The sequence below is a fragment of the Dendrobates tinctorius genome, unplaced genomic scaffold, assembly GCF_039654945.1.
Source record: "Dendrobates tinctorius isolate UK_male_01 unplaced genomic scaffold, ASM3965494v1 ptg000056l, whole genome shotgun sequence".
In the NCBI taxonomy this organism is placed as follows: domain Eukaryota; kingdom Metazoa; phylum Chordata; class Amphibia; order Anura; family Dendrobatidae; genus Dendrobates; species Dendrobates tinctorius.
Window position 1 is genome coordinate 3,499,083 of NW_027361724.1, and position 27,272 is coordinate 3,526,354.

At 42.2% G+C, this 27,272-nt stretch overlaps 1 protein-coding gene across 2 annotated transcripts; it reads right to left on the bottom strand.

Moving 5' to 3' along the window:
* Positions 1-551: 551 nt before the first annotated feature.
* On the bottom strand, positions 552-25,293 carry NFE2L2 (NFE2 like bZIP transcription factor 2). 2 transcript variants are annotated; one of them, XM_073577432.1, is made up of 5 exons: positions 25,067-25,293; positions 5,252-5,524; positions 5,090-5,164; positions 4,395-4,574; positions 552-2,716 (listed from the first exon to the last, which is right to left on the bottom strand). In XM_073577432.1, the coding sequence occupies exons 1-5, from the start codon at positions 25,106-25,108 to the stop codon at positions 1,532-1,534; spliced, it is 1,755 nt and encodes a 584-aa protein (XP_073433533.1). In that variant the 5' UTR covers positions 25,109-25,293; the 3' UTR covers positions 552-1,531. The 2 variants fall into 2 exon arrangements, with proteins under 2 accessions (XP_073433533.1, XP_073433532.1); XM_073577431.1 differs by having other exon boundaries at positions 552-2,719; positions 25,067-25,291.
* Positions 25,294-27,272: the final 1,979 nt, after the last annotated feature.

The following is a 27,272-nucleotide window of genomic DNA, read 5'->3' on the forward strand; positions in this document are numbered from 1 at the left end:
CGGTTCTTCCTTCTTGGTTTTATTCATATCTTTCCAGCATTGATAAGATTGTACTGGCTCTTGCTGGGCACATGATAGTGTTACATTATTGAACTCATGATTTCTCCTATCACATACAGGGAAACAAGTGAAATATAAAACTCAAGATGGAAATTGCAGTCAGGTAGGAACGTTCTGATGGTAAACGCTTTCCACTATAGGTGTTTAATATATGTACTCCATATTATAAAAAGGGAACATATGCACAGCAGATTTGTGGCAGAAATCTGACTGTCCCAGTCATCTGAATAGAGCTTGCAGATGAGCGCAGGGACAATCCAGTATAGATGAACTGTTTTGGGCTTTTTTGTCCGAGAACTTTGTGCAATAAATGTGATTTAGAGTATTTGTACACCGAGTTTTCGGAGTACTATCTCCCCAAATGTCTATATGCAATAATCTCTAAATGTCTTTTACCCAATTTTAAGGGCAAATATAGGCAAGGAATAGCGAACGTGGTCCATCCTTCATGAACCTTACACATTAAATATCATTAACCACAGGCAACACTCAAGAGTTGTGATGTTTTATTGCATGAAGGAAATAAAAAATAAAAAAACCACAACTTGCAAATTATTTTTTTTCCCTAGTTAAAGAAATTAAGCACCGTCTATAAAATAAGACCCTGCAATACACGTGGCTTGAAACAAATGATGCTGTGTGCAGTACATTTATTTTTGGTATATATCTGTTAACAAATAAAATTTTATATATTTATATAAATAGGATGTATTGTAATATTTACAGACAAGATGGGTGCATTCACTCAGGTAAACATTGATACTAGTGAATTAAACCTTAGAACATAAAAGGTTTTCTAGTATTTGTGCTAGGGCTCCACTGTGTTAGCAGATTAGCCACAATTTGCAGTCATTTTAATCCTTTGTTGTTACCATAAATTTGTAGGCAACATTGCATCACCCTAGCCTTTATTGAAACTGTATCTAGTTGCCTTCATGAGTGTTGAAAGGCCCGCCTTTCTACGGTAAGCATAGTCGTACTGTCTACCTTACAACTAGAACATGGATAGATGTTGTCACCTATCACTGCATTTTTATAAATGCTACTTATTATACAAGATAGTAAAGCAAGCCTGCGGACCTAGAAATCTTGTAAAAAATCAGGTATTTTCGATTAAAGAAGAGTTACACACTGTGCAGTGCACACAAACAAATGGATAGATGAAACAGTTAAAAACAGTTTATGGTACTTAAAATGCCCATCTTTGATTTACGGTAAAACGTAAAAGTTTTCTCTCCTAATCCTTCTGCCAATAGCACATTTAGTCAACTGGTAACTGGTTTATATTTCCTCAATCTTGAAACAACCAATTTTATAGCAGTGTTTTTTTTTCCATATTTACAATATTTCAATATTGTTATTACATGTAAGTGCTACAGACCAAAAAACAAAGTTACTTCTATAGTGCTACTCTGTTACAACCCCCTTCCCTCAAGTCTATAGAAGCAAGAAAAATATATATCTCTCTATTCTAAATCTGCTCTTCCTTAATCTCAATCTTCTTCGCTTTTGGGACGAGGAAGACATTGCCATCTTTTGTCTGCTGAAGGGAGTACTCCTGAGGAGAGTACGGATTGCCGTCCTCGTCACGTAGTTTGCGGAACACATCCATGTATAAGGTTCCGAGCTGCTTTTTCAGAAGGTGAAGGCTGCTGTTATATTCCCCCTTTTCTGCAAGTAACTTCTCTTTCTCATACTTCAGCTTGTCTAGATCACTTTCCAACTCCACAATGTTCTCCATTTTCCTCTTCCGGCAGTTCTGAGCCGCTACTTTATTTTTGCCGCGCCGGCGTATATCTCGAATGAGAGCAAGCTGAGCTTCATTGAACTGATGCTTGGACATTAAGGCATTGAAGTCATCCACAGGAAGATTAACAATTTTATCCACAGAGAACGGTACTTTGAGAGCTTTCGCTCTTTGCTCGTCTCTACTGAGACGAGCTTCCTGGCGACTTATTGACTTGTCTTTTGTAAATGGAGCTTTACTTTGATCCGGTTTAACCGGTAATTCGTTTTCTGGTGGATTCTGAGCTTCTATGTCAAAGCATGTGTCCAGGGGTACAAGAGGCGAGAGCGCGTAGAAGTTGTCATCTGCTAAGGACACAGAAAATTGCTCTGCTGGATTTTGTTGCACAGTTTCAATTGTGCTGTCCATATCTTCCACCTCGGAGTCGCTGTATCCGTAATGTGGGTCTTCATATACAGAGGAACTCATGGACTGGCCAGGTGACGTAGCACAAGGGCTTGTGTTAATGGAGATCCCCGAATCGGAATCGTTGCATTCTGTTGGACTGTTCATATTAAATGCTTTACACGATGAAAAGTCTGTGATATCTATGGGTTCATTTAGAAGTTTAGTGAACGATTGGCCCGAATTGTCCGTCAAAGGCACGTTGGTCACTTTGGGATCAACAAGGTTAAAAAGATCATCACAAAATGATTCTATATTGATTGTTGAACTTGTGTTCACTGTGGGTACATTAGAGGCAAAAGAACCTACAAAGTCATTAGGGAAAACGGGAGCGACATCCTCTGCTGGTTTTTCTAGGTTCAGCAATGGATTGTGAAATATGTAGTCGTTTGAGGGTTCCGTCATGGCGTCTGAATTTGAATACAAGCTCAAGTCAACAAAGCTGTCGATGTGATTGTTCAGACACTGCTGAAAGAAGAAGGAGGGAGTGTTACACATGGCAATGTATTTAAATCTTTCCAACATTAACGGGTACCTACAATTCAGGGGTTTTTTTTGTTATTAAATGTAATAAGCATTGAAATGTCCCGATTAGAAATGAGCGGATCACCCCGCACAACCACAGTCCAGGCCGATTCTTGGTCATGGACAGGTGCTCTAAAGACTGGCAGGGAACATGTCACTGCTGCAGCCAATCAATGGCCAGAGATATGGTCAACATATCACTGCTGTGACCAGAAACTGGCTGCAGCATTCAGATGTCTATCCAGAGAGAGAAGCACAAAATTGGAGGGGGACCCTTGTATCATCAGAACGAAAGCTCCAAGGGACCAACAAGGCGAGTATTGGTGATGCTTTGTGGGTGGAACGGTTTAGATGAGTTGGATCCATTGTGATGCCAAATGCATTGTTATAGGAAGCAACTTTCTGCTCCAGCATAGATGTTTTGATTAGCCAACTGGTGGCCTCATGCGTGGTCCAAGAGGAAGGCAAATTTATGAGGCCGATTTTGCTACGAAAATTATTAGGGATATGCGCCTTTGTCAGAACCCTGAATGAATGGGATCCAACTCCCTTAGAGTCAAGTATAGCCTTCAAGTGCACCAAAAAGTGTTGGTGTGAAAATCCTACAAGTTTCAGTACATGGAAAAGTAGTTATGTTCTTTCATCTCACAGCGTCCATGAACAAGAACATGTATTATGTAGAAAGATATAGGGATTCCCATTACAAGATCCACAGGACCAAACTTCAAAGAGCAAAAACAATTACAAATATACCGCATTTTTCGGACCATAAGACGCACTTTTTCCCCCCCAAATTTTGGGGGAGAGTGGGGGGTGCGTCTTATGGTCGCAATATACTTACATCCGTCCATGGATAGTGCCGCGGGGCTCTGTGGTGGCAGCAGGCTGTGCTGCGGTGCAGGGGTAGCGGCTCTCTGTGCTCCGCCAGCATTTCCTCGAAGCCTGGAGGTCCCCGCACATCCGTTGCTGGCTGCGCCATGTTGCGGTGGCCTCCGGGAACATGGGACGTCGGGAAGATGGCCACCGGTCAGGGGACGGTGCATGCGCAGGTTCAGATCTCGTCCCGAGATCTCCGGGGACGAGATCTCGTTGCAGAGATTAGAATCTAGTCGCCTGAGATCTCGGGACGAGATCTGAACCTGCGCATGCGCCGTCCCCGGACCGGCGGCTATCTTCCCAGAGGCCACCGCAACGTGGCAGCTGCCAGCAATGGATGTGCGGGGGCCTCCGGGCTTCGAGGAAATGCCGGCGGAGCCGCCGCCACCCTCACCCCACAGAACCCAGCTGCCCTAGCACAGCCCAGCTGCCCCAGCACAGCACGGCCCACCTGCCCTAGCACAGAGCCGCCACCGCACTAGCCTGCACCACTGAATGACCCCTGTGACCACTCCTCCACCTGTGCCGGATCCCTTCCCAGGTAAGTTGAATTCGGACTGTAAGACGGACCCCCATTTGACACATTATTTTTTTTCCTTCTGAAAATTGAGGTGTGTCTTATGGTCCGGTGAGTCTTATAGTCCGAAAAATGCGGTAAAAGACCAATTAATGTTCTATCTTTATGTGAATATGAAATACACCCAATAAATGAACTTCACAGACACAATGACGAAAAGCTAACCTGCAGCTCGGGGATAGACAGCAATTCTTCCCACGCTTGGTCAATTTCTTGCACCAGTTCTGTAATGGAGGTAGTGTTCTGCAAACTGTCCGGTATAGTGGGCTGCTGTGTGTTAAAGATCTGGCTGTTATTGATCTGAGAATTCGGAACCATCGTCGTTTGGAAAGTCATTTCTGGTGCCTGGAAAATGAGTAATAAATCATAAATTTACTAAAAGCCGTTGGACGACCAGAGATTATGATCTACCAACAATTTTATAAGTGAGAATTAAAGCTCCGAGACGGCAAAGGTTGCTTATAATCTTATTTATTCTTATTTATAAGGAACCGGTCATATTGAATATATTGTAGGAATAGTTATTATAACTTGATTTATTTATTTACATCCCTGCTCTTTTTATTCTTAAGAGTCCAGTGGGTGGTCTTACCCACTGACCCAGTTATACAGAGAAGGCTGACAATCATTCAATTGAAACGTCCACTCGACTCCGAAGACCATAATTTGCTACAAAATTATATATTAATCTTCTATTGGCTTCTTATACTTTTTACTATATTGGCTACAGCCTAGGCAGGATGTTCAACATGACAGGTATATTTCGATATATAGGATTTCTCTAACGCTTAGAATAAAAAAAAAAAAAAAAGTGTAATTTAATAACGACAAGATTTGTTATCCACCATCTTAATATTTACCTCAAACTGGAATGTATCAGTTAACATCTTCAAGCACTCATCAAAAGAGAGTTCTTGCTCCAGATTAGCTTTACCCTGAAAAGACAGAACCATTTCATTATCGTTAGGTTGCCGCTTATGACAAGTCTTGCGTCGTCTTGCTTTAATAATCCGGCTAATTACCTGCAAGGAACCTGTGACTGTTTGTGTATCTACCACAGACTCCATGGGCGCCGGCTGCTGAACGGGAATGAACTCCCCAGTCTCCTCATCTAGAGCCAGATGGGCGTAATATGCTTTTTCTTGTTCCTTGAGTAGCTGTTCTTGATGCTCCTTTTCGAGCTTCTTCTTCTTTTCCAGTTCATATTCTTTCTGTCTTTGGTTGTAGTCAAAAACTTCACGACCAACACCTAGATCAATGTCTTGCTTCCACAGGATGTCAATGAGATCCATATCCTAAAAAGAACATAGTCTATTAAATATCTGGATCTAGAACCAAACACGCTCCATTATATACATTTTCTATCCATTACGTAGATCTCATAGGGTGCAAGGGGGAATGTTTATCCTTGTGAAGCGTGCCAAGCCAGCGTAAGGAGACATATAGGCCATGCAATGCTCCTCTTTGAAATTAAATATGGAGTGTCGAAGAGAACAGGAACTCTAGTGCCAGCTATTGGATGTAGCAATCCTAAAAGTCAATATCTACCCTTTAAGATCCTTGCCACAAGACTTATTTTTTATCCTAAGTCATGTGGCACGGCTCTTTAAAGAGTAGATATTGACATTTAGAAATGCTACCCTCCTCAATAGGTGGCTCTGGAGTCCTAGCCCACACCTAGAATTAACATGTTGTACAACCCCCCCCCCCCCCCCCCAACACACACACACACACACACACACACACACACACACACACAGCGCATTCCCATCTCCATTACACTCAAGGGTAAGAGGATACAAAAATGCACTGCTGCCCACCATTGTTTAGGCTGGACGGTAACCTGAAAAGGTAGAAGCTGGATTAGGTTACATCTGCTTACACAATGAGAGGACATAAGTTTGTCCTAGAAGCACAATAGTTTTACTGTCACATTACGCCCATAAGGGTATTATGCAACAGGTCTCCCAAGAATTCTTTGTAAATGCCCACCTAAAGTCATGTACGAAGGGCAGAGTTATGCACCCTTGGGTTTACGCCAACACATTGAGTCATCTGCGGCTGTGCGATGAGCCATAAAAGTTTTTCTTCCAATGCAAAGAACATTTAGTATGTGTTCCTTCTTCAAATAAAATAAAGACAACCAAAGCTAAGAAAGGGAGTTTTCCAGTCCTGACAAGTGATGGATTACGGCTAGGATTCTCACCCACTTGCTGATTGGTAGAGCAATGATTGTAGGGATCTCTTTGGAATTTTGTCCACACTGACCCACTCCCATCCAGGTAATGTATACAGAATTCATTACAATTCACCGATCAGACCTAGTGGTATATCTAAATTTATAGATAGATGAACGAACTGCAGGACTCCCAATGCAAAAGATAAGAGGTTCCTACAAACCTCTTTATTCCCTAGAACAAATAGGAAAAAAAACCATGACTCAAATTCAACCCTTTTTCAAGCTTGATAGAGACTCCAATGTAAGTGGAAACGTTGCATTTTTATGTTAGTTTCAAAGGAACGTCCTCTTTATTACCTATCTTTTACATTGTGTCCTGTGGTTCCTTTCTGCTCCCCCCCCCCCCCTTCATCAAGGCTGGTGAACTCAGGCCTTGTACTGCAAGCACGGCTCCATTGATTGGAGGACTGGATTAACCCAATAACAACGATGATACTTTTTATTCCATATCCAAATCACTTCCTCAGACAGGAAAACCCCTGTTCCCCCTTTACCGCTGTTTTAGCCTCCTGAAAATGACAACAATTGAGTTGTCATGCCTAAAATAAATAATATTTATTTTTTTAGCCAGCTGGAGTGGTCATGCCTTGAAGCCTTCTCTGCATTATTTTACTTCCAAAAGGTCATATATAATAATAGATGAAGAAGTGGTGTCAACGTCTAAGAAAAACAAGAAGTAAAAGGGCTCAGATTTTCTGTGCTTCCCCATTATTTAATTCACAAGTCCTTTGTCTTTCGGCTAATAAAAAGGGTCTTATTTTGCCTTTCTTTTGCAATCACATGCATTGTCACATGAGGAACAGACAACAATAAGGAACTATCAGAGGAGCTGCTCGTTTCATTTCCTGTCAATGTAATATTCTCTGGCACACACAATGTGCCGAACCTGACCCCGCAAAACAACAAGCCTTCTATTAACAAATAGCTCACGTCAAGTTCCAAGTCTAACGAGCAGTGGAAAAAAAAATTCTTGATATTTTTACCTACAGTTACATATTAACTCTGTTGGATAAGGATTTTATCTAAGCCTAGAAAACATTGTGTAATTTTACTTTTATGGTAAAAGGGAATCTATCAGCAGGATTTCACACACCAAACTAGTTGTACGTGCATGTAGCTCTTTCAAAAGACAAGTTATGCAATACATGGCCAGTCTTTACAAAGACATTAGCGTTTGATCTCTTTTGCAAATGAGGCTGAAGATCTGGAGCCTCTGCCACTCCAGCTCTATTCCCCACTCAGCCCCACCTCTTCCTACATGACTGATGACTCCTTTGCCTGAAGTCATGTAGCATCGAGGCCATTCATCAAGTAGGATGAGTCGGCACTGAGAGGGGAATAGAGCTGGAGTGACCGAGGCTTCAGACCTTCAGCCTCATTTGCATATCAGTTCAAACACTGATTTCTCAGTAACGGGAGGAACAGACTTGTCTTTGAAGGAGCTACATCCACAGACAAATAGTTTCGGTGTGAAATCTTGCTGACAGATTCTACTTAAGAACATGAACACTTGACATAGGAAAATACATTTTTTCATAGGCCAGCGGTTACCTCAAAAAAAAAAAAAAAAAGTTACACTATGTTTCAGGCTGCAATCTTCAGTCCTTAAACCATTTTTCAGACCCCTGAATTAGTTTACACAAACTTATTCAGTTTCAGGGTTTTCTCATGTGGATGTGTCCCTCGCAGTAATACAGAGACCCAACATCCTAACTTCCATCCCATTGGAGCACACAATGGGCATTTCTCATCTCTCCCTGTACACCGATACACATTCTGTGTGATTCACTCATTCCGACTGGTGTCTGCCTCCATCTTTACTCTGATATGATACAACCTGTCCACCCTTGTTGTCTGCCCTCCCTGCAGACCTGGCTGCTTTCTCCACTCTATTCTTTCATTTGCATACTTTCCTCCCTCCATGCTGTTTTCTCTTATCACATATATCCGCTGAAGTTGATCCCGCATCAGTTCTTGGGCAGGACCGGGTCCTGGACTATTCTTGATGAATGCAGCAATTAGCTGTTAGATATAAATGAATACAGTGTGAGACAGGACTGTGAAGTTGGGAGTCGGACGTTTCGCCTACCCACTGCACGGCCCTGGTGTCAGACCCAATTCAGAAATATGATTTTTATGAACATGTTCCTAGATTGAACACAAAAAAAAAAAATCCAACAAGGCCGATTGTTCAGACACCAGTCAAAACAGTCGTTTGTTTCACCAAAATAGCTAACAATTGTTTGCCATGCATGAAAATCGGACATTTTGGCTGGCTTGTGTACGAGGGCCCTCAACAATGAGAAAAGAAAAGGGGATATCTATATTCAAAGCATTAGGCCAGCTATGTAGTACTATAGGGATTTTTTTTTTTTTATAGACATTTATTTAATGTTGCAGTTTGGAAGCAAATTAACACTTTATAAGAAACAAAAAAAAAGCCACAATCAGAGCAAAGGTGTTAAAGTCTTTAACTTTAATAAAAAGTCAAAAGACACCATTTCCCTAGACTGATAGCAAGCAATTATTGAGATAGGCTCTTCAGTGTTCAGAGTCATTGTGGAAAACACACACAGTGTGAACGGGCTGGGCCCCAATCTGTAGAACAAGACCGTGTACATTCCCATCTAGATTCCACAGGTGCATATCTCATCACCGGTGACAACATACCTATAGTATATACTGTACATATAGTAGCTTTTTTTTTCTTTTCTTTTTTTTTCCTTTTTTTAACTCTGCTTCACATCTCTACTATAATAATCTTAATAATAATCTTTATTTTTATATAGCGCTAACATATTCCGCAGCGCTTTACAGTTTTTTTGCACATATTTTCATCACTGTCCCCGATGGGGCTCAAAATCTAAATTCACTAGCAGTATGTCTTTAGATACTATAGATGAGTCTCTGAGTACAAATTTATGAAAACTTTTGACACTCTCATTGCAGGAATGAATGTGTCTCATGGATTTATGTCTTTTTACATCAATTAAGGAATTTGCTCTTCAGACCTTCTGGGGTCATCACACAACACAGAACTAGACCCCCATCAGAGGGCAATAAAACCTTCACACTCCTTATCTATGTGAACTGCTCCAATATTTATGTTCCTCCCTCCCCCATAATGACAATTCTGCTTCACGTCACTTGTCTTATCCATTGCGTTATTTCTGTGCTGTTTTGTGTATAAATATGTGACTCTTCAGATGTTGTATCAGTCTAGCCTGATGAAGAGACCTGAGTAGTCTGGAAAGCTTGCAATGTGTTACCATCCTTTCAGTTAGCCATTAAAAGGTATCAACCACTGAGGACTCTCAATTCTGAATATTCTTCTCTCTACTGGCCAGCATAGTACAAAGATATATATCTTTCCTGTATCACATCTCTACTAGTAATTTCCATTGACCTATAAAAGGGCCCACTGCGTTACGGTCGTGCATGCCGTGCCGTTTTGTCTGTTATTTTTGGCCAAATCTGCCCAATGGATCCCATAGGGAAAATAAACAAACATGTGAACTTGGATGTCAACATAAAGGATACTGAGCTAGAGAGCATTACAAAAGGTTTATCCTACAAATTAAAAAAAAAAAAAAAAAAAAAAAACACAACTTGGTCTGAAGTCAAAATTCCCTCAGCACAAACTCCCCATACATGATCCTTTGCTTTATGCACAAAATACTGAATTGAGGAGTAATGAAAAATTCTTAGAAATCCCCCACTACTTGGAGCAGTGACTTGTCTCTCGCTTATGCACTTTTTCACAGAAAAGAGGAAATGGAATTTTGGGGAATTAGAAGAAACAGATGCCAGAAGATCCCACAGACTTTATGGGCAGAATTATGAGAAATCTACTTTCAAAATACAATCTAAGCACCTTTCGAGAATGAAGTGAGATGCAACTTCCACGTAGCATCCTTGAGTTTTGGCACTGAGAACATAGACATGTGGGTGTATTCCAGATATCCATGGTGGTGAGGTCTCTTACAGAAAGGGAATGTAGCCGACTACTTCACTTTACTGTTCAGACATCTGCTTCCTCAAATGGCCACCTCCACAGACTTTACCCAAATTAGTCTCCACCTCGTCCTTATAAACCTGGACACAGTAAAGGCTGCAACCTTTCCTGCAAGTATTTAGAATTTTTTCAAGGCTCATGGCCATATTACTGCACAGTCCTTAACAGGGTTCTCCAGTGATAAGTTATTACCAAGTGCCTTGTTCTAATGATCAAGGGAGTTCCAATGGTGGGACCTTTAATCGATCATTGACAGAATGGGGCACTTTTACCCCATGAGAATGAAACAGCTCGACTGCCTCGCCATTCCATGCGGGGCTGCAGAGTGCTGCACTTGCCTTTTTCTGAAAGCCCCATAGCGAATTAAGTTCCACATCCTGCCAGTTGATGGGATACAACCCCATTAAAAAGGAGAAATCTTGCAGTGTTCACACTGGTCACTAGCCAATTTAGTTTTAACTTACTGTTTTGGGGGAAAATAAAAAAAATTACACGTATATTAGCAGCAATGAACTGACTATCTTTTGAATTGAAGCCTCTAATTAGCGTGTGCAAGGGTCACTGTGAAAGGAGAGTGAGCTGGGAAATTTCTTGTTTATTTATTAATTTTACTCATTTACATAGCACCATTAATTGCACAGCACTTTACAGACTTTATTGGCACTGTCCCCGTTGGGGCTCACAATCTAGAATCAGTATGTCTTTGGAATGTGGGAGGAAACCAGAGAACCCGGAGGAAACCGACGCAAACATGGGGAGAACATACAAACTCCCTGCAGATGTTGTCCTTGGTGGGATTTGAACCCAGGACCCCAGAGCTGCAATGTTGCAGGGCTAACCACTGAGCCAACGTGCCGCCCATTTGTGATTGAATGCATTATCAGCTGTTTATAGAAGCATTACCTATCATTAGAATCCTGCCTGGTATGATACAGGAAACTGCTGAAAACTCCCACTGAAAGGATAGAAAATTTGAATCTAAAATAGCTCCATTGGCCAGTAAGAAAATGGCAAGGTTTCTGTGTTTTGTGGGTTTTTTTTTTTTACCAATCATGATTTGTAACAAACAACAAAATGCCAAAATTTATAAAAAAAAAAAACAAAAAAAAAAACGAGAGCCACACAATCCGAATTTAAAATTAGGTAATTTTCTGATTATACAGTTCCTTTAAAATTATAAGTCACCTTCCGGTCAAGGTACAAATTAGCCTAAACACAGCTAATGCATAGAGTCCATACCTGATATTCTCCTTCTCCTCGCTGCCATATCAGAATGCAAACTACGAAAACTGTGAATGTCTCCCTCCCACAACTGCCCATGCAAGCTGACTGACCACAGCGATGGATGCAGCTCCAACCTCATGGCAATGGATGTGCAGTGTACACCATGGCTATGACTTTCCACCACATTTTCTATGCAATTGCAGTGTTGTGTTTTTGTTTTGTTTTTTTTTTAAACAAAAAAGTTAGGTACTTAGGATGGAAGGTTGCTTTTAAGGGAATCTGTCACCCTTTTTTTCGACTATGAGCTGCCGCCACTGACATCAGGGGCTTATCTACAGCATTCTGTAATGCTGTAGATAAGTCCTCGATGTAACCTGAAAGATAAGAAAAAAAGAATTAGATTATACTCATCGGGGGGAACTGTCCGGTCTTGGTCCGATGGGTTTTGCGGTCCGGCGCCTTCCATCTTCTAACGGTGACGTCCTCTTTTTCCTTCCTGTCATGGTGCAGGCGCACTGCCCTGTTGAGGGCAGAGCAGAATACTGCAGTGCACAGGTGCTGGACCTCTCCCGGCACCTGCGCACTGCAGGACTCTGCTATGCCCTCAAAGGGCAGAGCAGTGCACCTGCGCAGGAGCCACGCCGGGAAGAAGAGGACGGCATCGTATGAAGATGGGAGGCGCCGGACTGGACGCCGGCGTGAGTATAACATAACTCGTTTTTCTTCTCTTTTAGGTTACATCGGGGGCTTATCTACAGCATTACAGAATGCTGTAGATAAGCCCCTGATGTCATTGGCAGCAGCTCACAGTTGAAAAAAGGGTGACAGATTCCCTTTAAGGATGGGTTTGGATGTACTGCAATCATCAAAAATCTGGAAAGTCCATTTTCGAGGAAAGCCTTTAGGATCAGACGCTATCCTTACCACTATGTATAAGGCCGGGATCACACTTGCGAGAAAATCGGATGAGTCTCGCATGTTAATACCCGGCAATGCCGCCGGCACTCGGGAGCGGAGCGTGCATCTGCATGTATTTCTATACAGCCGCACGCTCCGCTTCCGAGTGCTGGTGGCAGTGCCGGGTATTAACATGCGAGACTCATCCGAGTTTCTCGCATGTGTGATCCCGGCCTAAAGGATAAAAACACTGCTACAGTCATGTGCTTTAGCCATTAGTTGGTCTCTGTCCTGCATCAAGATATTTTAAGTTGTTTTATGAAAGGGAAAAGAGACTGGACTTGTAGGGCAACGCTTGTATTTAGCTACATAACCCTTTCCAGAACTGAACAAAATACATGAGAACGGCCTCTAAAATGACCCGACTGACAATCTACCCGATATAAAGTTCCAACTACAAGCTTAAATCGTCACATACATAAGTAAACCTTCAGAGACATGTTATGTTATGACAACCCAATAATTAAGTAACGAGCTCTTTGCACGCTGATGTTTTTACAAGCCTTGCTCATTATTAAGGCGCAGAGAGACATCATCACGCCAAAGCCAGGAATGCTTGTTGAAACAATCCTCTCAGAAAGACGTGATAAATCCTGCACAAAACTACCAGCCTCACCTTCACCCAAGTGTGTAAAGTTGCACCTCTAAAGGGAATCTAATTCTACATAATTTCCATTAGGTCCCCCCCCTCCACCCCCGATTCCAGGGATGTATAACTTACTGAGCTGCTTGCTGTAGATTTGATTAAAAAAAAAAATCACTGTTTTATCAGCAGGAGATTATCAGTAGCGGACTAGTAAACCTGATGCCATGTAGTCCTCCATATTTATGAGCTTTGTATAACCCCGCCCCTACCACTGATTGGCAGCTGTCTATGCACAATGTACACAGAGCAGCCAATCAGTGGTGTGGTCGGGGTTATACGGAGCTCAGCATTCAGAGAACTGGTAGATCTGCAGCAAATAAAACTGGGATATTATCAAAACTACAGCAAGCAGCTTAGTAAGTGATACATCACTGGTTGCTCTCAAAAGAAGGAGGAACAAACAAGCAGTAACACATTCCCTTTAACAGATCACCACAATGAGAGAGTAAATCAAGCAATAAATGAAAGTCAGTGAGACATTTATAGAAAGAAACCATTTTTGTGAGGTTTTGGTTCACCTTGTAAAGATTCAGATGGTGTAGGGAATTTGTCCAAGAAATGTATGCAAAGTAGCTCTCCTCTAGAATGAAGAAAACTCTTTCTAGAAGAATGCTAATTTCTATACAAAAAAAAAAAAAAAAAAAAAAAAAAAAAAAATTTAAAAGTACTACATTGTTGCCCAAAAAAACTAGACACTGTATGTGATGAAAATTACAGACCATAAAGTCTTTAGAAGAAACCAGCTAAAATAAAGGTTCACATAGTTCAATACACTAATAATGTCCAACCAACCATATGTAGCCACCACTCTCAACTAAAAGCAAGGCCAAGGAAAGACACATTCTCTGTATTCGGGAGGGCCCCACCACACCATGACAATAGTTGCATCTTCTGGTATTGGAACTCCTAGAACTATTTACTGGAAAACTTTGTTTTGTAAGATACAGAAGGAGCTTGTCAGTCAGACCAGACAGGCGGAGAGTCAGCAGCAGCAGCAGAGGAGGAGGGACACTGAGGAGCGGTTAATGTGGCCAAGTAGGCCAAGATTCAGTGTTCACTTTTATAATTATTCTTAGGCCTCATTCACACATCAATATTTGGTCAGTATTTTGCATCAGTATTTGGATGCCAAAACCAGGAGGAGCGGGACTTAGAGTAAAACTATAATTATAAGATTGACACCTGTTCTGTGTTTTGGAAACACTTTTGGTTTTGGCACACAGATACTGATCAAAAATTCTGATGTGTGAATAAGGCCTAAACATGGATTTCCAAAGCAAGTACACCAGCCTCACAAGGTTCAAAATATCCATTTTATTTATGCTGTTTGCATTCCTAAATCTGGAGACATATGCATGACAGTATGCGACCGACAGCTGCTTATAGCATCAAGTTAACAGTATATGTGCAACTAACTTTAATGAAGTTTTCAAGAGTAAACCATAAGTCGTATATGAAAAAGAGTGCATTAGTCACAAGGGTATAAGCTTCCCAAGAGCCTGCAGCTACACTAAGCCTATAACAAGGTTAGGCTCTGTACGCCCATGGACTATGTATGTCAGATAACAGCTGATGACTTCTCTGGTATGTGAAGTAAACTTCGTCATTGAAGAATATTACCATTAATAAAAGTAAGCAACTTCAAAAGGCATCAGCTATAACTTAACAGATGTTTTACATCTCCGTGTACTTCAACAGAACGTCTGGCATTGTAAGCAGATCCAACCGTGTGGACAGAGCTGCCTAGTAACCTCCGCTATACAGTGTCAGCGAGGAAAGGGGGAACACTCTACATTAGCACTTAGGGCCATACGCGCAGCAAAATAGTCGCCATATGCATGCATTCAAGTAGAGGTGAAGGGAAAATACTGAACATTTCACACGTAGTTCTGTCCTTTAAAGACAGTTCACCATCAGTGTAAAATAAAATCTAGGAACATAATTTCTTTTGACTTCTAATGGAAAGATGTGACCTGATAAAATGCATGACCGTCTACAAATTAAGATATTACTGCTGTATAAGATGCCATATAAGATTTGGGGGAACGTACTGGGATCCACCTGTCGGCTCTGATTCCCACTACTTGCTATTGCAGATTAACATTTGGTTATTGACCTGGTTTACACAACCATCCCTGGGTAATGGGTACCAATTAATTAATGAATCAAAAAAGTTTTCAAATTCAAACTTGCCAGGTTAAGCAAATTTTTCCAAAATTTACAGTTAATAAATTAGCTACGGGTCACAAGTAGTTCAATTGCCCTGAAAATATGTTTAACACTCAGAGGTCCATATAAGATCATTTAATATAAACACATTACAATATTTCATATTCAAAAATAAAACGGTCCAAAAATTATCCCTCAGTCATTTGTGATCATGCAGATAGTTCTGTGCAGAACACAGAGTCAAACTGACAGTGTCGCTGTCAGTTGAAGTTTTTCCACCCGCACGGATTCACATGCCTGATGAGGGAGGGGATGGGTTCATACTAATCCAATGGTCCCAGAGTTCACAGGCCCATATCCATTTAAGACCTTTTCAGTATATTAAGCTGTGGCAGTAGTTTGTGATAGTACAGCGATGCATCATAAAGTACCAGTACATGGATAAACTAACGGGTCAGAATCTTGTGTCCCTATAAAATATTGACAAGATTGGCAGTAGGATAAGAAAAAAAAAAGGAAAAAGAAATGGGAGTCATTATAAAAGTACAATGGCACAGTGATCTGAAAGATACTGCACCCATGACAAGCACTACACTATGTGGCAGCTACACAGAGCTATTTTTTCCTGCATATTTTTTTTTTTTTTTTTTTTGAGCTGCAGCCAATATTGCTATGTAGCCCCCAAGCCTAAATCAGGGAACTGTGTTCAAGTCCTAGCAATGCACAGCGTGAACATTTAAATGAAAGCGTTCTCACGTGTAGAACAACAAACTGGCAGGAAGCTGGTGTGCCCTGGCTCCGGCGCATACCTGCTGCTCATAAAATTACATACTAAGCTCTATCCGGGCAGGGATGGAGTGGCGGAAACAAATTATCTGGGCAGATCTGGAATCATATTAGTTTAATATGCAAAATACATCATTATAAAAAGATATGATCTGTATTCAAAACATATTGTAATAATCTAATAGTATAGGATAGGCAGCTCTCAGACACTACTGCCACCCCCTATAGAGATAGAAAAGGTAGCCCAATTTGTGGGCTCCTTATGTCTCGCAAGTGGAAATCCTATGGACTGCCGAGAAGCCTCTAGATTCTAGAAAGATTGTTGCTACAGCCAGTGAAACTTGTGGGATCTGCAGTCTAAGGACTCACTCGTCCTAATGCAGACCACACATACTGATCCATAGACTTTCATTGATTAATACACTCAAATCTTAAAAACAAATCCATGGGTCTGGTCTGTTTGACCAGGATTATATCCCATTCTTATTAGGTATTAATGATCTTATTCGGCCAGTAAAGTCTATGGAGACCTGTAGAAAACAGATAGAACATTGAGGACAGACTTTGCACTTCAGAGTTCCAACCATTTTTCTCTTGATCCATTGGTAAAAGTAAATGGATAAATAAAAGCCCAGACAGTCGACCTGCTTCAGTTAAAGAAAAAAAAAAAAAAAAAAAAAAAAGGACATGGAAGCGTGAATGTAGCCCAAGTCTACCTTCAAATCTACTGGTTACTAAAGCCTAAAAGTGTTACTATACAAGCCCGATATGGACACCTCCATGAAACCTCAGAGTTGTCTGGTTGGAATAGGCATCTACAGACTTTCAATGTCCTCTACCCCTACCTCCATATGAATCAGATTTTGTTCCACGCGTCCCATGCCAAACCCGATCAGACCATTTATGGCCTTACTGGCCCCTCCTGGCTGCCACTTTACTGGCAACAAGTCACCAAAACTTTACATACATGATGTAACTCCTTAAGTCTACATTTCCATTCACCGAGCCCAAGAACAACATCTAAAATATTGACAGAAAAAAAAAGTTCCTATTTGGCGTTTACAACATATAAGTATGGTGGGTTTAAAATAAGGAACCGAGACGATGACTGCAAAGGTTACCCAGTTAGAAGGGGATTTTCATGACGCCATTGGGCAAAATCCTTTCTATTCCCTTTTCTTATGGATTTCACAATTGTAAACAAATAAGTACATTAAATGAATAAAACTTCCGGATAATAGGAGGTCTCAATGTTACTGTAAAACGATGGGATAAAGCAGAGGACAACAAAGAGCAAATGTCCACAGACTGCACATGGGCCTCTAGGCATTACCACAAGCCATTGTACCGTTCCTTAGAAATACCCTGGCCCTCCTTCTATGGCAAGTCCTCCAATTGTCACGTGTGCCTCATAGTATTAATTCTTGGGACCTAAACTGAACAGAACTTCTCTTCCACAGAGCCTGAAAACAGCACCCGAATCAATAAGTTTGCATGTCAAAGTACCAACTCCGACCAGTGCCTGATGTCATGTATTTCTAGTCATTGACCATGAATTCCTTGTGATTTCTTCCCCTCCCCTATTGGGAATAAACTCAATCTCAGCCAAAACATACATGCAGGGGACTAACTGCTGTCAGCTAAATAAGTCTTTGGCCTACAGCTAATGAAGGCCTAATGGACCTTCCATCAGACTGATACCGGCTGTGAGATTTCAGGCCCCGTCACACATAGCGATCTCGCTAGCGAGATCGCTGCTGAGTCACAAGTTTTGTGACACAACAGCAATCTCATCAGCGAGATCGCTGTGTGATACAGCGATCAGCCCCCCTGCTGGTATCGCTGATCGCTCTGGGAAACCTCTGGACTTTTCTTTGGTCGCTGGTCTCCCGCTGGCCAGCATGCATCGCTGCGTGTGACAGGCGGGAGACCAGCGATCTGCTGGTAACTAACGTACACATCGGGTATCCAAGGGACGGGCGTCCCTTCATACACATTGGGTATCCAAGGGACGGGCGTCCCTTAGATACCCGATGTGTATGTTAGTTACCAGCTCCCTGCATCAGCGTGCTGGTAACTAACGAACACAGCGATGCCGCTTGCTCGGTGTCGCTGGTGCTGATCGCTGGTGAAGCTGCCTGTTTGACAACTCACCAGCGATCATGTAGCGATTCACTAGTGATATCATTGTCGGGATCGCTGGCGAGTCGCTATGTGTGACGGGGCCCTTCAGGTAGGTATCTTATACTCTGAGACACTGCGGCATTTCACAAGACATATACTTTGAGAAGTCAGCTAGGCACGGTGCGGCTGACCAGTACAAGGCAAGTTCCCGGCTGACTTCCCTCTGCCCCGTTGACACAGGTTTCTCTGTTAGTGTGTACAGAGGGAGTGACCCATCGGTCATAGGGAGCGGGAAGAAGACATCAGAGAGCGCCTTTCACCGCAGCGTCTCAGAGTAAAACATACCTGGGTGTAGTCAGTGTCTCATTCATGGAACATCAACCTGATAACAGGTTCCCTTTAAACACCATCTTCCAAGAACACCTTATTTGTTTGGGCTCAAATTTGGACATGTAATTCCACCCTAACCAGATGAATGTTTTCCTAGTGATCATCTCAAAACCAAATTTTGTCAAGGAGGCTTAAGTCACATAACCAAAGTGCATATAAGACCTGGCTTGGTTGCACGAATCTCACCTCCACCCTGTCCTACCCATGTCTCATCACTCTGCACCTTACATCTGTGCTGGCCGATTGCAGGTTCATGTAGCCCAAGCTTGAATTTCCTACGATACGTCCAAAGCTTGTAAAAACCAGGAGGTGCAAGTATGGTTCCTTGGATTTAAGATAAGGCACTAAAAGGAAGGAATACACATCAGATAGCGGACGAGGCCAACAAGTGTATGCTCACGTCTCCTGAGCGTGCATGCGTATTGAATCCTGAGAGTCAAGAGTCAAGACACCTCTGCCATCTGAGAAAGAGGTCATTTGCAAATATGGAAGATCTATAACAGAGTTTCACAAACTCCTGTCCTCACAGCCCCCAACATGTCAGGTTTTCAGGATTTCCTTAGTCTTGCACAGATAATAGAAGTAGTAAGGCATCGTAAATTGCCACAAGTTCTCTCATGTGTGCCATACTAAGGAAATCCTGAAGACATGACATGATGGGGGCCGTGATGACAGCAGATTTGAAAATTCTGCTCTATATGCTCCAATGACATATTTATGGCCTTGTTCACACTTTGTGACTGTTTTTTGTTGCAATTACAAAACTTCGTGATTCTACCACTACTGTGTAAATAATAATAAAAAAGCGCGACTGCAATGTGTGAATGCAACCTATGACTATGAGCACAAGGAGTCTTGAGAGGAAACTGAGCACAATCTCAGTTTTTGAGGAGCATTTGAAGAGTTTCAGTTTCTGACCAAAAAGCTGTGTGCACATAGCAATTAGTAGTTTCCTAGATTGTATCTACTAGATCTGATCATGGCCACAGATCAGATCTGAGAAATCTGATTGCTTATTTACGATACGTCAATAATTTTTCTATCCTGAAATGAGATGAATGGTCATCCTGAGAAGCACTGTAAATACACAAAGGATCAGCAGTTTGCAGAATATGGATGAAGTCCTATAATAAATGTTCTATATAGAAGACCAATAACTTTGGTGCGTCCTCTAGGAAAGCTCAGATGTCACAATGCGTCTCTGCTCAATCTGCGAACATGTGCAGTATTGTGCAATCTGCCTGTAACGTTACATTATGTGGCTGCTAAATCCAGATGTAGTTGGAAAAAAAAAAAGTAATAAAAGGCCGCCCTTGGCAGAGGGAGTGGAGGGGAAGTGCTGCTTGCGCAACAGCCTCAGCAGTCCCAACAACTCCCTGCTGTGCAGCGCTCACACGCACAGGAACGGGGATCCTTCAAGGGGACTGCGGACGGCCGACGAGCATTGGCACAGCTTTCCTAGATAGAAAACTACCGAACATTATTAGTGGGATCACCGGTAACTAGAGAGGTCTTATAGACACCCAGATATCAATTCACAATATATGATCCTAGAGGCGTAGAACCCAAACATGACAGTGATACAGCTGTAATAATCTGATCCATGAGTGATATTCTCTCTATTCCAACGATTTATTGTATTTAAAGGCATTGGCCACAGGATTAGGTGATAACTTGCTGATCAGTGTGTGTCCTAGGACTGGGACCGGCAGCGATCGGCAGAATGGTGGTGGGTTATCCCTTTTATATAATGGGGCAGTAGGTCAGAGGCCCAACAGCAGCACCATTCATTCGTTATGGAGATGTCAGAAAAAGCCAAGTGCAGAGATCCGAAGCTCCCTAGAGAATGAATGCAGAACAGGTTGGGCATGCCCACTTGCCAAGCCATTCTTATGGGGATGAGATTACCCCGTTCTGTCCATCAGTGTGGGTCCCAACCAAACAGTTATCAAAGCCTATGGATAAGTGAGAACCTTATTCCTACACAGGATTACTCCATTGATCATTTGAAAGTTCAAGATCAAACAGAAAGCCTGCAGCTTAAAAGGGGTATTTCATTGCTGTACATCATCTTCGGAATGGTTCCAGAAAAGTAAAAAAAAAAAAAAAAAAAATTTTTTTTTTTTACCTCCAAGACTGGCACTGATGCTCCGCACACAATATCGTCCCCCCATAGGACTCCTAGCATTAACATGCTGTGGGGGTGTCACGTGAGCGCTGCAGGCAATCAGCTGAAGCATTAGCATCCTGTCCAAGCCAGCATCTTCCACTCGGATGGAATGTGAACGCTGTGGCCGCTAACTGGCAGCAGCGCTCACGTGACCTCCCAGATTTTAATATCAAGAGTCCGAGAGGGGAGGCAGAAAAGAATTGCCAATCTGGGAAATGAGTTACTTCTGTACATTTTTTGCTTCACCTCCATTTTTGTCTATTTTCTTTACATTTTTTGCAAGACCTGTTCACATACTGCAAAAATTTTGCTCACTGAATTGAAAATGGTCAGCAATAAGAAGCAGACCATTGCTGCACCGACTACTATGGTCCCATTCTCTGATGAGTCTCCCCAGCGCCCATTCAATGAATCAAAGAAAAAGGACAGAGCACACAAAACTGATTCAAGTCTAATATAAAAATTATCGTTTTTTCACTGAATACGTTCTTATAAATGAAGCCGTAGACGGGTATGTTGGGATGCAAAGCGTAGATGCCGCACTTTTCCTCTGCCCTGGTAATAATTGATCATTTTCCCATAAGGCTAAGTTCACACTAGGTAATTTTTGCAGCTGCGTTTAACATTACCAACAAGGTCTCCAGATTATCAATCTGCACATGAGTGTACTCCCCGGAGGGCGTTCCTCATTGAGCGCCGAGATGTTGCATGACAGGAGTTACAATAGGTGTGACTGGTGAGGTCTCCTCTGTTTAGGAACTATTGTATTTATACTGTACATTATGATCTCGAGTGATCATATTCCCCTTACCTAGCCACTATGGAAATTCATTCAAACCAGGTCTTGTCCATGCTCAGCCACCATAAAAAAAATGGCTGCTACAAAGCTCAAATGGCCTCCGTGTGCCGCGATTATGTAAATCCCATGTTGTGTGCAGTGTAAACACGGAGTCTTTCCATTTTCATGGTTTGTTTTTCCATGTTACTTCTTGTAAAGTTGAGCCATTTTGCAGAAGTCAGGACATCATGCAGTTTTATTCTAGCAGTCATTGGGGCACCAGAAATGCAGATTGTGGAACAGCTATGGGGCCCCACGAGATGATGATTAATCCCATGAAGGGGGCTCTGCTACAGCCATCTGGGAAAGGGCAAGGGCCCGGATTTGTTTGGCTAACAAAACCATGTTGCATCTAATTTTTCCATTAGAGAAGGTACGCCAAGACCCATATATTACACTCTGTCCCATATGTGGTCTGTGGACCCCCCATTAGTAAAGGGGGGTGGCCTTGAAATATTCTCTGATTCAAGGACGTAGCATGTTATTCAGTGACCAGCACAAGCCAGGCTCTGGCATCCTTCCCTGGCAACAAGGTTGATAGCAATATATGTTAGGGTATTAGTGGGCCGTTTTAGTTGGACAACTTCTTTAAAATGGGATTGTCCATAGAGTTTTATTTTATTTTTTTTTTTAAGAAGGATCATCAATTTTGGAACAAATCAAGCTGGACAAGTCTCTTGAAGCAAGGATCACCAAGCTACGACTTGCCTACTTTGGACACCTTATACTAATGAGAAATCACTAGAGAAGGACATCAAGGTCGGAAGAATAGAAGGAATAAGGTAAAGAGGAAGACCAGGAACCCTATGGCTTGATAGTATCAAGATAATAGCGGAGAAGACCCTGGTGGACCTATCTAGACTTGCACTAGATCGATCTTCCTACAGATAGTTAGTCCATCAAGTTGCCATGGCTCGAGATGAAGCTGAAGGCAGATAATAAATAGCAGCAAATGTAATAAAACAGAAAATAATCAAAAATTCAAGATTTATAAATAGCCCAGTATTCCTGGGGACCCTAAAAGCAGCTGCAGCCACGTGCTCTCTCTAGACTTTGCTGCAGCAATCATTTGCTATATATCCATGTGACTGCTGCAGAAAGTCTCAGGCCACATAGATCTCGTCATACATGTGATTGGCCGCAACGGTGCTCTATGTACACCACATGACTGCAGCAGAAGACTCCCGGGACCACTTTAGTCTATTCCTGTAATATTTGGGGGGGGGGGGGGGGTGTTAAAAACATGTATTATGGTTGTTTCTCATTTTGTCATGGACTGCCATTTACTGATTTTATTTTTTTATTTTATTTTTTTTTTTACTTTTTTTAAATCTTTAAGTCAATCCATTTAAGGCTGGATTCACAGGAGCATATTTCACGGTCCGCATTTGGACCACAATGCCCGATCTCGCTGCAGGTCTCTCGACTTGAACTTCCAGCCGAACGTGAGGTTGTAAGGTCGGGTTACGAGATTCCCGCTGCCACCCCAGACATTGCGGTTGGCATACCATGTAATACGCTCATGTGGACCCGACCTTAGACGGTCTAATGACCGTGCGTCAGATCTGGCACGTAAGATACATGAAAAACTACTACAATAAGTTTTTTTGGCAGTAGCACAATTGTCCTTCAAATAACCTTCAGAATTCTCATCTGTACAGAAACACTTATAACAATGTAACACAAAAAGGCAAAAAGGATAATAAAGGAGGAAGACTCCAAATTTTTTTGAAGGAATTTACCCCCTCCTCCAACCCACACACAAAGAAAAAAAAAAAAAGCACTAAAACATTTAGCATATATTGGTGCCATAGCTCTCGAACACAACATTAACCAATATGGCCGCCATCACGACCCAGCTTTCCTAGACTCCAGAACTTTTACCAACACAGGCCTTGCTCAGACGTCCATATTTTTGCATCCATTTTTGGTCCATGTGTCAGTTTTTACCATCGGTTCGGCATTAATTTTTCTCATTAGGAGCGTTAGATCCAGACATTTCTCCATTTTTTGGTGGACACAGGGACTGCAGGAAAACACGGACATGTGAACAGCCCCCCATAGACTATAACGGCTGCAAGTTCTATCAATGAAAATGGACGTAAGGAAAGGACTGAGCGAGGCCTCAGCTGAAGTTTTTCTTTCTTATTTAAAGAGGAAAGTAACTTTGTAAATATTTTGAAATATACAAAATATAAACAAATAAGCGGAAGAACGAGATATAACCGGCAGCAGGCAGTACATGGCCGACACGTACGTGATCAGGTCCTCCCAGCAGGACACCACACTGGACCCTACTCCTGACAGGTCCCCTTGAGCCCCCCTCCATGACTGTGCACATTCAGTGTATAGGAGAAAGTATGCAAACTCCAACCATAGAAACCCAGCATGGAGGAGATTGAGGGGGGGGGGGGGGGCCACTGGGAGCCAGGACCAAGAAAACATTAACCCCATCCACAGCTTTCTGGTCCCTCCCCACTCCCCCCCCCCCCCCCCCCCCAAAGAAAAGTTAAATATTTAATTACGTAACTGTAAACTTCCGCAATTGGATCAACATCACACAAAATGATCTGACCAGTCAGGTTGCATTAGACGTGTAAGGGGACAATATGGCGGAGTAAACGTTTCTCAGCCACTCATCATCGTCCAATCTGATCACGGCCAAATCTTAAAGTGTTTCTGATTATGAGACCTCACAACCCATCCACAGGAGGTTCTGCAGCATCTGGGGCAAAAGAAGATGCAGCTTCCGGCCGGCAGGTGACACTTCTCATTCTTTTCCCACCAGTACCATTTCTAGAAACTTTTTCTCATTCCTGGGGCGAAAGTAGAGGAAGCGGAGACGTCACTCTCCTCCGGCATCGGCTCAAATCCTGGCCGATAAAGTATGTGAACCCCCACACCTTCTGATCAGCAGATCTAATGACCCGCCAGCATTATTGGGTCAGTGGATCACTGGGAAGAATCCGCAGGCGTCGTCGCCTGGTCTTGGACGGATTTCATAATATCCCATTTTTTTTTTTGTCTTTCGCGGAGGGTTAAATTATGCAAATAACTTTTCACTCTTCTCTACGGCGATAAACATTTTCCACAGGCAATTTTATGTGATTTTTATTTATTTTTTTTACCGGTGTTTAAATGATTAAAAAAAAAAATAAAATGTATTTGGGCCGACCAGATCCGACCGATATCGCCTGGCATCGGCTGTGATGTAACCGTGCTGTCAGTCCCCACCCCCCACAGGGTGACATGTCGGCGCCGCCCGCGGGGTCCGCTCACCTGCTGTGACTGCTTAGAGGGGGGTAACTCTACTTCCATCATGGTGGCCCCTAGCCCCGGCCGGGTACGTCCTCGGTGAACTTGTCGCAGTATATCCCGGTGTGTCGCGCCTCCCCCTCGTTACTCTTCCCGGACCGGAGACTCCTCACTCTGTTCTCGGGACTGTCCTAAACGCTATGACGGGGAAGTCCGGGGCAACACGGCCAAAGTCGCCTGTCAGGCCCTCTCAGCCAATCAGCGCGCAGAATCCCTCTACTCTCCGCCCACTGGCGATGACGCAAAACATCACGAGCGGCGGGCGGAGTCACGGAGCGCTTACCACTTTTCGGCCACGCCCTCTTTAGTGACCCGTTGACTGCCGGATGGAAGTTGACGTCATGCCTGGAAAGTTCAGATTCTTATACAACGCTGCGATTTTACAGTCTGAATAGGGTTTAATACAGGGTTTGGTGGCAGTGTCGTCACCTTTACATGTTAACTTCATAAATTGAAGCAAATACTGTAAAAGAAGGTGTGCAGAGAGGTGCAAGCTAAAGGGATTGTCAGAAACAGCGCCCCATGTGTGCACAGGTCGTGTGCGGTATCGCAGCTCAGCCCCATTCCATAACTGCAAACGGGACCAAATGGTCCTGGACGGTCAGCGGAGACTGCGGCGTGCGTATGCGGTGTCACCGGGCGTCCGTGGGGCAAGGAGGATGGTAAGTCTGGCGACCACACCTGTGCCACGGCTACAGCACCTGACAGGGGGGGGCGCTGTTTTTGAGCACAACGCGGCCATTTTTGGCAAATCCTGGAAAACCCCTTTAACTTCTTAAGGAGGCAGACAATATTCGTTTTTCTGCGTTCGTTTTTTTCTTCCAAGAACCATAACTATTTTCGTGGGGGGTTTTTTCCATATGGGTTCACATGGCGCCATTCATTTTACCATGTGATGTTGTGCCGAGAAATGGGAAAAATCCAACTACGGTGAAATAGGGAGAAAAAAAAGGCAAATGCCGCCATTGTTATCTGGGGTTTTATGTTTTTATGACGTTTATTGAGCGGAAAAAAAACAACAACTTGTCAGCGCGATTAATATTTTTTAACTATTATTTTTATGATTATTTTCATCATTTTATTTTTTTTTATTTATTATTATTATTATTATTATTATTATTATTATTTTCATCATTTTATTATTGTTTTTATTATTTTTTTTTGTATTTTTTATTTTTATTATTATTTTCATCATTTTATTATTTTTATTATTTTTATTTATTATAATTATTTTCATCATTTTATTATTTTTTATTATTATTATTATTATTATTATTATTATTTTTTATTATTATTATCATCATTATGTTAGTGGCCTCAAATTGCCATTTTCTAAGACACATCACTTGTCTCATTTTACGCTGCAAATACACAGGTATCAGGTTTTGCTGTATTTTTGGTGCCGAAACCCAATGAACTTAAATCAGATTCTTTTTTATGCACTAAACTTTATCAGCATGCACAAGAGACAAATTTAAGGCTATGTGCACACGCTGCGGATTGGCCTGCGGTTTTCCCTGCAGTTTATCACCTCTACAGTGGAGGAGATGGCAAACCGCAGCAGAATCCGCAGAAAGAATTGACATGTTATTTCTTTCTCCGGATTCAAAACCGCAGCTTTTCCGCAGATAAAAATCCGCAGCATGTGCACTGCAGAATGTAAATCCCATAACATGCTACTGTACACTGTCTGCAGAACTGCTGCGGATCCGCAGCAAAAACCGCAGCATGTGCACATAGCCTAACCCTGACATAAGCACAGCAATAAAAATGCAGCAAAAACTAACCAGTAAGCAAAACCTGCTTTTTGGATGCAGCTTAAACCTTGCATAAAAAACTCAGCAAAAACGGGAACATGTGAACACAGCCTTATGGGCCCCGAGCTTTAGTTTTTAGTCGTACCATTTTTAGGTCCATATGGCATTTTCTTAGCTTTTTTATTGTATTTTTTGTGGGGAGATGGGTGACAATAAAACAAAAAGAGTATTTTCGAAAATTTGTTTAAACTTTTTTGTTTGTTTACTTTTTATTTTATTTATTTTTTACCGTATTGATGAGTTTTAACTTCAAGGAAGTACCCTTCATCACTGGCCACTCAGAATTTTAAAGGGTTAGGCTGGAGTCACACTAACCTGCGCAAAATACTGTCTGTATCTTACATGCGTAATAC